Source organism: Solanum tuberosum, unplaced genomic scaffold (genome assembly GCF_000226075.1).
Source record: "Solanum tuberosum cultivar DM 1-3 516 R44 unplaced genomic scaffold, SolTub_3.0 scf00105, whole genome shotgun sequence".
Classification (NCBI taxonomy): domain Eukaryota; kingdom Viridiplantae; phylum Streptophyta; class Magnoliopsida; order Solanales; family Solanaceae; genus Solanum; species Solanum tuberosum.
The window spans coordinates 1,203,786-1,217,041 of NW_006239031.1; the positions used below are offsets into that span (position 1 = coordinate 1,203,786).

General features: G+C 29.9%; 1 protein-coding gene across 3 annotated transcripts in view; it reads right to left on the reverse strand.

Annotated features, from left to right (window-relative positions):
- The window catches only part of LOC102601158 (cruciferin PGCRURSE5-like), a 21,251-nt gene extending 8,814 nt beyond the window's left edge, over nucleotides 1-12,437 (reverse strand). For 2 of the 3 annotated variants that reach the window (XM_015309558.1, XM_015309557.1), the window contains exons 1-2: nucleotides 12,191-12,437; nucleotides 11,606-12,057 (exon numbers count right to left, since the gene is read on the reverse strand). In XM_015309558.1, the coding sequence (XP_015165044.1) occupies nucleotides 11,606-12,057; nucleotides 12,191-12,392 (654 nt within the window). In that variant the 5' untranslated portion in view covers nucleotides 12,393-12,437. Of the gene's footprint in view, nucleotides 1-10,959; nucleotides 11,226-11,330; nucleotides 12,058-12,190 lie in introns of those variants that run through there. The other variant, XM_006349370.2, reaches the window with a different exon arrangement.
- Nucleotides 12,438-13,256: the final 819 nt, after the last annotated feature.

Consider the following 13,256-nt stretch of genomic DNA (forward strand, 5'->3'; position numbering starts at 1 on the left):
TGGGTTATTTTAATTCAATTTTTGTTCAGAATTTCATTTTTTTATATAAAAAAAATAATGACGTGGCCGAATTATAATTGGCCACGTGTCAAAAATGGTTTAGCAAAACCACTGTTAAAAATAATTGCATGAATGAGCCTTTTCTTAAACGGTAATGGCATAGATGAGCCAAACTTTTAACGGATGACATAAATGAGCCTTTTCTAAAAGTTCGATGGCATATTTGAGCCTTTTCCCTAGTTTAAATTATACTCTTTACGTCCACTTTTAACTGTCAAAGTTTCCTTCTTAGAGTCAACTATATGAACTTTGACAAACATTTCACAATATATTTTTTCATCATATTGATATGAAAAAATTGCAATTTATAGTACTTTTCTTATAGTTTTTGAATATCTTAATTTTTTATTCAAAATATCAAATTAATTAACTTTGAAAATTAGTCAAATTGACTTTCAAAAAACACAATATGATAATTAAAAGTGAACACACAGTACGGGTATTAGTTACATATTTTTGGATGTTTGTGTACACTAACAATAATCGATCGAGTCAATCTAATTTGTTTACTAATTTATTCGTAAATAATGTATATTAATTTACAGCAAATTAAATAATCAATAGATTCTAACTAAATAATATCTACACAATTGATACATACATAATTCATACTTACATAATTAATATCTATATATATAACTAATACATGCATAACTTTAATTAGTAACCAAGCGACCCCTAAGAATTCATTATTGCTACCATGGCTGGCCAAATTGATTAAATGTGGGTCTGCTAGGACAACAACAGCGAGAGCGATAATATATTTAATTAAATTTCACAAGTAGAATCTAAAAAAGATATTGTAAAAATGAATGGATGGAGGGGGATGGGGTGTTGGGTTTAAAGCCTAATCCGAAATCACATATAATTAAAAGTATTTATTTTGATATGCCCGTCCTTCCCCCTCGGCCCTCATATGCCTAAACATGTCCCGCTCTTCACGTATCTAAATCAATTCAATATGCTTAAAGCTTTGTTTCATTGTCATTCCTATTTATTTATGATATCTTTATCTATACCATATATACATTCCAAATGTATACACCAGACATACGGTAGATATACACTAAATATATATAATTATTTATATATATGTATATATATATATATATATATATATATATATATTTGCTTTTGCAAAAATTCGGTCCAGATATCCGAATTCAAATAATTGGGTTGTGAACCCTGGTGATCCGTTAGGAAATATGGAAATTCTTGGAATAAACTTGCCGTTCCAAAAACTCCAAATGTTTCTCCACTTTCTTCAGGGAGATTATAGATAAATTTGGTAAAGGCCAAATATTGTTCTTCTTTTCGATGTTGCTTTCCAGCCTGAATAGAAGAAAAAACTTTGGTTCCTGTTTGAACCTTGTTAGAGTTTTTTGGTTTTCCAGAAATGATTTTTTCAATTTTTGAGGAAGAACCTCTTTCTTTTTTAGATGCTTGGTTTTACCTTTGTCTAGGGACTCAGATTTCGGCATATACAGGCTTACCGATGAGATGTTTTCGGCACCAGGTGCTAGTGGGACATCTCCTGCCACTTTTTTGGGATTAATATTCCCTTTAGGATTGGTATTCCTTTTCGGACATGTGTCCAAATGTTCACATAATAAAAGAAATTCATTCATATTTGCAGCTTGTTCGTTTGCTAGCTGATTAATTTCGGATTGCATTTTTCTTGCCTTTTCAAATAGGCTCATTAGATCATCTCTGATGTTAAATAGTTTTTGGCTTTTGTCATCAATTAAATCTGACACCAATCGCATTTTTTCAAATATCCTATTAACCAGGATCTGCGTTTGATTGTCCATATTGGACATTTCTTGATAGGAAATCTGCAAAAGAATTGTCAATTCCTTTAATATGTTCTATTTGAAAATAATAGAATGATAATAAAACTTGTCATCTATGCAATCTTCTATATTGCGGTTCTGACGGTAGTTTGTTGAAAGTTAGTCCTGAAACCTACGTGTTATCAATTCTTATCACTGCTTCAACAGTTCTCCTTTTAAGCCGTGAACAGTTTTTCACCCTAACGACCGCAGTCTCTAGCTACTTCCTACTATTCCTCCCTAGGGCTGAAGATCGCAACCTTCATTTAAGATTGTTTATGGACTTTAGAGAAGAGAGGTATACAAACCAACTTTTTATTCCATAATGATATTTTTACAATCAAGCCATACTATATTATACTAATACTCACAACATATTCACTTTTCTTTCTATAGTACATTTTCCTAGGTATATAATTTTGTTTGGAAATATTTTTTCTTTTGATTAAATTTTTCTTAATTTTTCGTCTCTTTTTATAAGGTTTTTTGTCGCATCCCCATTGGATTGCTGCATTTGTATCCAAACAATAAATTTGGGTATTAATTCTTTTAGCTTTCTTTTGTATATTATGAGACATACATTATTGCCCTAATCTGTTGTTTAAAAAGGAAATTCTTTGTCCAAGAGTATCTCCTTTTACATTTTCTTTTGCATATTCTTCTCTAAAGTATTTTGCCCAAAATCCTGGTAATTTTTGAAAATATTTTTCGAGATATGGTAGCATTTCTTGACTATTATCAAAGATTTTATAGTAATATTCTTCGAAGTATTCTTGAATATAACCCATTTTACAAATCTACAATTTTTCTAATTGCTCTTTGGCAATTACTCTAACCATTTCTCTGTTATCTTTTACACTTCCTTTTCCTCCTAGGAATTCATTTGCTACATATTGAACTAAGTTTTATATTCCTTCTTGGAGTGATTTTTTAAATCCATCAATTATATTATTTTTAATGATTCCTTTTGCATTATCTGTTAGTCCTGTATACCAGTTACTTACTTTACCTGAGAAGGTATTTATCATGATTGTATATTTTTCTTCTTTTGTATAATTTATTCCTTTTCCTAGTAGGAAGTAGAGAAATATGTCTTGCGACCATTGATCTAAATATATTTCCGGATCTCTTTTGCAATCTAGATCCAAGAATTTAGTTGATCCTACATCTCCTGTCGGAAGTCTATTAGGCATATATTTAGTTTTGCTATTATTATGAAATTGACTTGTATAATCTTTATTCTTTTTTGCTTTGGGTACAAAATTTTTCCTTTCCATAATTTCTGAATCCCAAATTTCTTCTTTTATGGATCTTGATCCATCTCCTAATTCAAATTTTTCTTGGGGTGCTCCTGTATCCACTGTTTCTTCCTTATTCATAGGGACTTTAAGTTTTTATGAAAGACCTAAGTCTTCCATGCATAGACTAGTTCATTCATTTTGAAGGATTTCTTCAATCTCAATCAATTTTTTTTCCTTTAATTTCTAGAATACTTTCTCTAGATTGTTCTATTTGAGTTACCTAAGCAATTAGTTGATTCGGTTAAAACGTGCACCCAAGGCGAAGAAGTTTATTGCAGATTTTTTAGCATTTCCATGGAATGCAAAGACTTGCAAGTATATTTTCCTACAATAAACTACATTACGATAGAGAAATTGAAGGAATTTAATATCAAGGCAACTGGAGTTGATAAGAAACTCCCTCACCTGAATAAAAAATGGATACAAACTAAAAGAGCATTGGGAATTAAAGCACTATACTTTATTCTCAAAAGACACTACAATGAAGATTTTAAAGTATTGGATCACGATCATAACTGGGTCTTAGTGACAAAGGGAAGATCTAAGTCCAAAATTTTAAAAGATAAAATCCTTGTTATCGAGATGCATAAGCTAGAAGCTACCGAAGACAAAACAAATGACGTACGCACTTACGTCAAAGAAGATAAAAAGAGATCTTATCTCTTTAGTCAAAAAGAGATGTCACATCATGTCGGCCATCAGCATCCAGGATGATTGAAGGACGAAAGAAGAAATAAGAAATTTCTGAGGGATCTCCCGAAAGAAATAAAAATTGTAATAAGTCCCTCCTTATATCTATAAAAGGTGAGGAACTTCTCAGAATAGAGGCAAACTAAGTTTTCTTTAAAATACCCATTAGAGAAAAATGTTAGGTACCTCTGAGAATATGAGTGAGTGAAAATTTCTCCTGCCTGGGAAAAATATTTCTTAATATGTTGTGAGTATTAGTATAATATAGTATGGTCTGATTGTAAAAATATCATTATGGAATAAAAAGATGGTTTTTATACCTCTCTTCTCTAAAGTCCATAAACAATCTTAAGTGAAGTTTGCGATCTTCAGCCCTAGGGAGGAACAATAGGAAGTAGCCAGAGACTGCGGTCGTTAGGGTGAAAAACTATTCACGGCCTAAAAGGAGATCTTGATACAAACTGGCGCAACAACCAATCATGTTAAAGGTAATTTAATAGAAGGTTTACCAATCTATGAAGGTATCCCATATACCTACAAAATCTTTGAAGGAAATAACTACCTCTGTCAAAATATGGTAAATTTACCAATAAAACTAGATATCATAAGAATAGCAGTTCCTTGTTATATTACCAATCACGAGTGTGATCATAACCTAATATTAGGAAATTTATTCCTTAATAGTCTAGAAGACTATAGCATTGGGAAAAACGGAATAGAAATTAGTTATAAAAATGAAACTTGTTTCTTAATAAAAAATGCCTAAAGAAACATCTTTTAAAATATCAGTATTCATAGAAATAACATTTTATGATACTAAAATAACAACTTGTTGTCAAGTTGATAATGGATCCGAAGCTAGTTTAGCAAAATCCTTTCTGGTAAAGGATTGGGATAATAACAAAAATACAATATCAATGATAGGAATTACAAGTGACAAAGAAAAGCTTTCTAAATCAAAAGAAAAAGTAGAAATAATTCTAGGATAAAAAATTGTTTCTATAAACAAAATATATGCCAATGATAAATTAGAAACTGATTTATTATTAGGAAATGATTTTCTTCAGCAATTTCAGGATTATCATCAAACCTTATATATGATAAGCCTTAAAACTCCTTGCGGACATTTTATCAAAGTCCTAAGAAAACAAAATTCTTATAGTCTTTAAAAAGATATATATATATATATATATATTCCACATGTATACACCAGACATATGGTAGATCTACATTCATTTCACAACAAATAACATCAATAAAATAATATATCCTGACTAGACGTGTCAAATAGACGGGTTAGACTGAAACTGGAGATATTATAATAGGTTCAAAAAGAAATTGGGTTTGGTCTTGACCCTCCCAAGTTTATTTTGGGCTCAAATAGGCTAAAATTCGGGTTGGGTCATGACCCACCCAATTTGACCCCGCTTAATATCAATAATTTTAACAAATTGCTATTTGTTGGTGTATATGCATTTTATTATTAAAACAAAATATTAAGTGCATATGTTAGTGGGTATAAATTGTGGTAGAAGATGACTACCGGTTCTTGTAACTTATATGACCATTAGTTCTTGTAACTTTCATGGTCATTAGTTTCTTGTAACTCATATGATCATTAGTGTCTTCTAACTTATGTAACATCTATCACATTTATCTATCCACATTGTTACCCCTCATTCTACCCATTGATTATATGGAAGAGTTCTTCACCTATAAATAGTGGTGTTTCTTCCATTGTGAAGTCAGTGGCGGATCCAGAATTTGATGGTCGTGGGTGCTCAAGCCAAAAAAAATTTCTTTCTAGAAGCTTAGAAATATTTTTATAGTTTAGTTAGTAAATGTAGTACAAAAAAAAGAAAGAAAAACAACCATGAAAATGTATATAAAAAGAAGAGTAAAAAAACTATGAAGAAGTTGCCGTTTGCTTTTTTCAACAAAAAATATTAGGTGTTACCGAGACTCGAACCCCATCTGGAGGGGTAACAACGATCTTTGAATGCCACTCCAGAACCAACGAACCCATGAGGCATTTTGTTAAATGGATGCTCATGAATTTATTATAACAATTTTCAGTATTTTCTATATATATATATAAAGTTTTCGTCGGGATCAATGGGTGCTCGAGCACCCGAACTTCAATACGTGGGCCCCTGTGTGAAATATCCCAAGAAATATGAGATAAAGTGTTAGTGAAAAAAATGAGAAGTGTGAAATAATATTTTAGCGTGTAGTAGTGAAAGAGAGAGTTGAGACAAAGAATAATGTTCTAAGTCTTCAACTATATTCACTATATACAAAAGAGAATAGTTATATATGTTGAAGGAAGGTGTTCTTTTTTGGATCTTCGAACCCTTCAACTAATCCGGAGTTGTTTGAGTTGTACGACGTCGTTGGGCTGTTGTATCCTGGAGGGGACAAGTCAAGAGTATTACTGCTGGATCGGTGTAGATTATGACGTGCTTGAATCTCCTTAAAGAGAACGAAATATCCGTGCCTCAGCCTAAAGATTTATTTATTTATTTTTGTCATTTTATTTCAACTGTAAATTATTGTATTTGTGGTATATTACACCAACATTATTTAACTTTTATAACCACAATTTGAATTTCAACTCAAGAAAATTTAAATAAAGAAGTTATAAATAGATAAATTCTCAAAGAAAAAAAATAGATAATAATTCATATAAGTATTAAGAACATACATTACATAATGTTGTAGTCATTTAAAATTTATTAAATGATTCGGATTATATTAAATTCGTGAAGATATTATTCCAAATAAATATTATGGATTAATATAATTGAGTTAATCATTTAAATTCAATAAATATGTATTTAATTAAAGCCCGCTCCATAAAGCCCATATGACATGTCACTTAAATCTGATTGGCCGAAGGGAGTCCTATTCCAATCACAACGCCTCTATTCTAAAACTATAAATAGGGTCCTCATAATTCATAAAAGGAACAAAGAATTCGAACAAGAAGCTAGAGAAAGCTCGAGGATCAAAAGCCGCAATTTCTTTACAAGCTACAAGTTCAAGAATTCAAGTGTTCAAGTTCAAGATTTGAAGAAGTCAAGATCAAGATAAGGTTCAAGTTTAAGAACAATCAAGATCAAGACCGCTTGATTCAAGATCAAGACCGCTTGATTCAAGATCAAGCTCAAAGCCCTTGGATTCAACTAAAAGTCAAGATCAAGATAAAGTTCAAGTTCAATAACGATCAAGATCAAGACCGCCGAATTCAAGATCAAGCTCGAAGCCCTTGGATTCAACTAGAAGTCAAGATCAAGATAAAGTTCAAGTTCAAGAACGATCAAGATCAAGACCGCCGGACTCAAGATCAAGCCTCGAAGTCCTTGGATTCAACTAGAAGTCAAGATTAAGATAAAGATCAAGTTCAAGAATGATCAAGATCAAAACCGCCGGATTCAAGATCAAATTTGAAGCCCTTGGATTCAACTAGAAGTCAAAATCAAGATAAAGTTCAAGTTCAAGAACGATCAAGATCAAGACCACCAGATTCAAGATCAAGCTCGAAGCCCTTGAAATCAACTAGAAGTCAAGATCAAGATAAAGTTCAAGTTCGAGATCAAGATCAAGATAAAGTTAAAGTCCAAGTTCATCAAAGATTCGAGAACAAGCTCAAGAGCCCTTGAAATTATATTCGAAAAGGCGAATTCAAAGAAATCATAGAGATTGTAACACTCGCACTTTGAAATAATAAAACAATTGTTGCATAATTTTCCGTTCTTGATTATTGTTTTCTCGACGCGAATTTTACTGTCTACAAATGTAAATAAAGATTTTAAAACGGATTGAAATAGGAAATTAAATTAGGCTCAATTGAAAATTCTCTTAAAATGAGTTAACACTTGAATGAGCTGAGATTGCGCCCAATTCAAATCATCTTGAGCCCAACTCTTGAAATTCTAGATGAATTTAGCTAATTACCTATAGTTGGACTCATTTTTGACACCCCTAAACATGACTATTATCAAATAGATCCAATATACAATTATTCCACCACTAGAACACGACAACCCATCATACCCATCACAAATAAACGAAAAATTTTATTATGTGCGAGGCACACTTATTACGTGCCAGACAATACTTGTATAAGATCCTTTCATATTTTGTCAGGTGGAAATTGGGTCCCACTAAAAGAGAAGAAGCTAAAAGGCTCCATTTCTTTAGTCTTTTTCTTCAATTCCATATCTTATTCTTCTTTTCCGTTTCTTTTTGTAATTTTCTTATTTTTCGTATTAATTAGTTTATTTATCAAATGCTGAAATTTAATTATTTTTAGTAGAATTAGCCGTGATTTAGTTTGGATAATTTTTTTATTAAATAAATTAATTTTATTTTTCAAATGTTGAAATTAAGTCAAATTAATTAAGTCAATTTTTTTATCACTTTAATTTTATTTTTTTTATTTTCTATTTGGTTTTGGTCAATAATTTGATTTTTCAAACGTTGAAATTAAGTCAAATTAATTAAGTCGATTTTTTTATCACTTTAATTTTATTTTATTTTTCTATTCTATTTGGTTTAGGTCGATTAGAATATATATGATAATGTAAAAAATTGATCTAATTATATATAGGATCCTTCAAAAAATGTATGCATTATCTAAGAATTTAATTATTTCTAAGAAATATGATAAATTCGTTCCAATGATTTTATTTTATTTTACAAAAAGTTAAAAATTTAGTTGTGATATACTATGTCTTGATGATGCTTGATTTAAATAAAATTAATCAATTAAAAAGACATAAGTTATTTTGAACATGAAAATTCATTCTTGACATTATTAAAATAAAAATATAAATTAAAATACGAAGTAAATGCAAATAACTTGATTATTATAAAGAGAAAATACATGAATAGAACAAAGAATTTTTTTAAAAAAATATTTATAACATTTTTTTCATTTTAAAATTTTTTATATATGATGAAAATAGTTATATTAAAAAATCAATGTATAATCTTTTATAAACAAACAGAAAACAAAATATCTAAATTCTCATATTTCGTATATATCATTCTATAAAATACGTACAGAAAAATAAAAGGTTCAAAAAATTAATATGCAAAATTTTACGATTTTTTTATTTGTAATTTCATTACCTTCAATTTCTTCCATTTCATTCAAAAATTAATTCAAAATTTTCTCGCCACATTCACTTTATTTTTTCTCTCAAATAAATAATACCGTAAAATATGTATATTAGACATTTTGGGCAAGTCTTAAGAATTCTTTATAACTCGGACAAATGAAGTAACGTAGAGGAGGAAAAAAGAAAGTCGAAGAATTATTTTTTTTAAAAATGAATGAAAAAGAGTAAGAAGATGAAAGAAAATGAAATAGTTAAGGTATGGGTCCCATTTGTACATTTGGCAGCCAACAAAAGCCTCGTACAACTGACACTAAGTGTGGGAATTGGAGAAAAAGACTAAAGAATCTCTTTTAGTGGGACCCAATATCCACCTGGCAAAATATGAAAGGATCTCATACAAGTACTGTCTGGAACGTAATAAGTGTGCCTGGAACATAATAAAAATTTTCCAAATAAACACCATATATAACCACCACCAAAATCATAAAAGGTATATTTTAATTTATACCTTGTCGATGGAGAGATGCTCAAAGTTGAGATATATTTGCTTCTGGGTGGAGGAATGATATTTCCCAATTTTAAATTTATCTAAGAAGAAAGACATGAAAATGGGAATCATTGGAGTAAAAAATCAAGGAACTCCAATTCCTTAAGTTACCATGTTATGAAAATTCTTGTTTAGTTGTTTAATTAGGTGTACATGTTGGTAGTGTTTTGAAAGTGCATATATGGTCCAATGGTAGAATTATATTACTCTATTCGTTTAAAAAAGAATGACATCCTTTCCTTTTTAGTTTGTTTAGAAAAGAATGATTTTTTTCCTTTTTTGATACTCCCTCCATTTCATATTAATTGAATTGTTGAGGTGTTTCACACCCTTTAAGAAAAGAAGACTAAGACATAAATTAGGCTTAACTTTTCATTTTTATCCTTATTAATTATCATCAAAATTATAATTAAAATAACTAAACATTAATTAATAACTAATTCCAATACTAACTAATGAAGGGTAAAATTGGAAAAACATTCTAAAAGTAATCTTGAAAATTGAACAATTAAGTTAATTTGAAAAATGAAAAATGTCTCAATAATTCAATTAATATGAAATGGAGGGAGTAAAATTTTATTTTCATATTTCCACATGACATGTTTAATACCACAAGATTAAAGGAAAATTATGTACATTTGACATAACTTTAATTTAGGACCATAAGATTCAAAAGTTTTTTTTATTTTTTTAAACACAACTATTTTTAAAACGTATGGAATATATAGATTTATAAAAAAACGACCGACAAAATCTAAGTCAATAGACTTTTAAAAAAATTATAGTACTTTTATCTTTAAGAAAGCCCAAGTCCCATCATTTCCCAACATACTCGAGTTCGTCGGTCCCCAGGTTGTTCGTCGATTTTAGCTCTCAATTATTATTATTCCCTTTGTTTCAATTTATGTGACATATTTCGCTTTTTGAGAGTCAAACAGTTTGAGTTTGATCGAGAATTTGCTCATGAAATTTTCAATTTTTTAAAAATGAAATTTATATATTTGTAAACTACATAAAAAGTACTATAAAACTCGATAATTGATAATTCAAAATATTTAAAAGATATATGAAAAAATTACGGTCAAAGATAAATTTATTTGAATCTCAAATTCTAAAATGTGTCACATAAATTGAAAGAGAGGGAGTAACATTTTTTAGCAGTGAAAGTAGGTAGATAAATTTTAACAAAGATTCGCAGGGGATATTTGTGGGGCAGTTCTAAGGGCTTGTCATAAAAATGTAAATTATGCCTCAAAAAGACACTAATTTAACAATATGTAAACATGAACCAACAATTAGACGTACAAATTAAAAGTAGCAAATTCATTTTTCCTTTTTATTTTTAAGAAAGACATACATACTGACACACACACACCAGCTTATATAAGCTTTGCATTCAAGAAAAGCTAAAACAAAAAACCCCATATGATCTTCGAATATTTGTAAAATAGTTTAGATATATCGACTTCACCGTCGATGTTATTATCAAGCACATAATTATTACATTGCTTAAATAGTTGAAGGTGGAGCAATCACGGCACCCTTAGTAATCTTAGACTTGAATGACTTGATCAAATCTGGAGTCATATTAAGAGAAGCCTCTAGAATTGATGGAGATGCTGCTTCCCAAATTGATTTTTTCCCACTTGATAATTCTCCATATGTTTGCCTGCAAATACATATATAGTACAATAATATCATGTCAATTATTTGCACGTTTAGTATATGTAACGTAATTACATATATATCTTAGGTAAATAATATGAGTACTTACTTTGACGATGTTTTCAGGGAAAAGAATTCGATTCCTCCTTCATCAGCTTCCACAACAAATGGAAAGAATTTTGGTACAAAAAACAGTTCACCTTCTTCCACTTTAGTGTCCAACACAACCTTACCAAACAGTCCCACAATTACAACACGTCCACTCCCTTTCGTAATATAACTTAAATGAATGGACGAATCTGCAGTAAAAATCGGACCAAGTACAGCACCACCTTCCAAAACTCCGCGATTCGCGCTTAATCCAACCTCTCCAAGCAATGCTATATTCTTACCACTTACCGAAGATAAATGTCCACCATTTTTAACCTCAACACAAGGTTTTGCACCATCCAAGTTGTAAACCAACTTGCGTTTCGCGCTGTTGGATGAGTTTGGCATTTGTATACTTTCATTTATCTTAATTAAAAGATTTAAACTACTTTGATCTTTCATAAGTTTTTCAGATTCAGTTTTGTTCATGTGAAAACATTTAGCAATTAATTCATTAGAGAATCCGTTAAGCATACCAGCTGCACTAGTTAAAAAGAAATAACAGTATTCTCCAGGTGTATAATCCTCAGACGATTCTCCCAAGAAAATTATAGTGAGTTTAGTGTCACCAGCATTGTACCACCATGATACTGTTCCCACAGTAACTGGTAGGGTATCCCCTTTTTGTATTTTAACTACTTCTTCTTTTGAATCTTCTGGTGACGTCAGTCCAGCAATGCATTCACCTGTGAAAACGAAATACTTTAGTGTTATAAAAACACTCTGTCCTATCACTTTTTTTTAGTCTGTTTCAAAATGAATATATCTTTTCTTGTTTGATAATTATATTACGAAAATGTATATATATGTATGTCATACCTTCACAAACATAAGCGATTTTAGAGGAATCGGCATAGTGGGGTAAAGCAAAGCCACGATGCTGAAGAACTAATAATCCAGCAGCAATTTTTTTCTGGCTAAGAACAGGAAATTGGGTACTTGACCAAGTGTAGTATCCACCAACTCCTTCAACTTCCACTATTGTTTTATCGGCTTTTTTCGATGATAATATTAAATCCATCGATATTTATTTTTTCTCAACACACAAACTCAAACTATAGACTAAAAGAAGGTAATTGTTGTACACATTCTGAAGAGTCTGTCTCTTTCATTTTATAGAGACCACGCACCACGACTTTGATGTATAATAAAAAATTGTCGCTTAAAATAGATGGGCATATTGTTTTTTTCCTTTTTTTTGGTTTCAAATATCGTGTGTCATTATCATTGAATATTTGAATTGTTATCTCAAATATATTTGATGTGGTATAACAATAATAAACCGACTTTTATGTTTAAAAAATTATAGAAAAATGAAATTATATATTTTTCAATAATCGAGTAATCATATGGAGTAATTAAAAAATCAACTCATTCTCATCATGATACAAGTAAAGGGAATATCTTTACTCAATCAACACGTCTTTGTATACATTCATATAATAATATATAACGTGCTGATAATTTTTTTATTCATATACAATTCCATTGTATTCAAGTTATGCGTGTACTCAATTAATCGCAGATACGTACAACATGTTGTACATATACGCAATAATATATATTTTTAAAAATAATTTGTTTGAGTGATTTAACTGTACACAAAGTATAAGAAAAAAATAAAATAAAAATTAAATTTTATAATCTTAAAGTAAAAATATGTAAAATAAATAATTAAAATGTTCTTTTAAATATTTGATGTAAAAAATAACAATCGGATAAAATGTTATCTTGACATATATGACAACTAATATCGATCTTTTGTCAAGAAAAGACATAAAGTCACTACTAAAGTTGTCTCGTATTTGCATAAAGACACCTTAACTTTGGAAGTGTCCTATCATCCCCACAAAACTTTTAAATATCTTTGTAAATGGGCCATTTT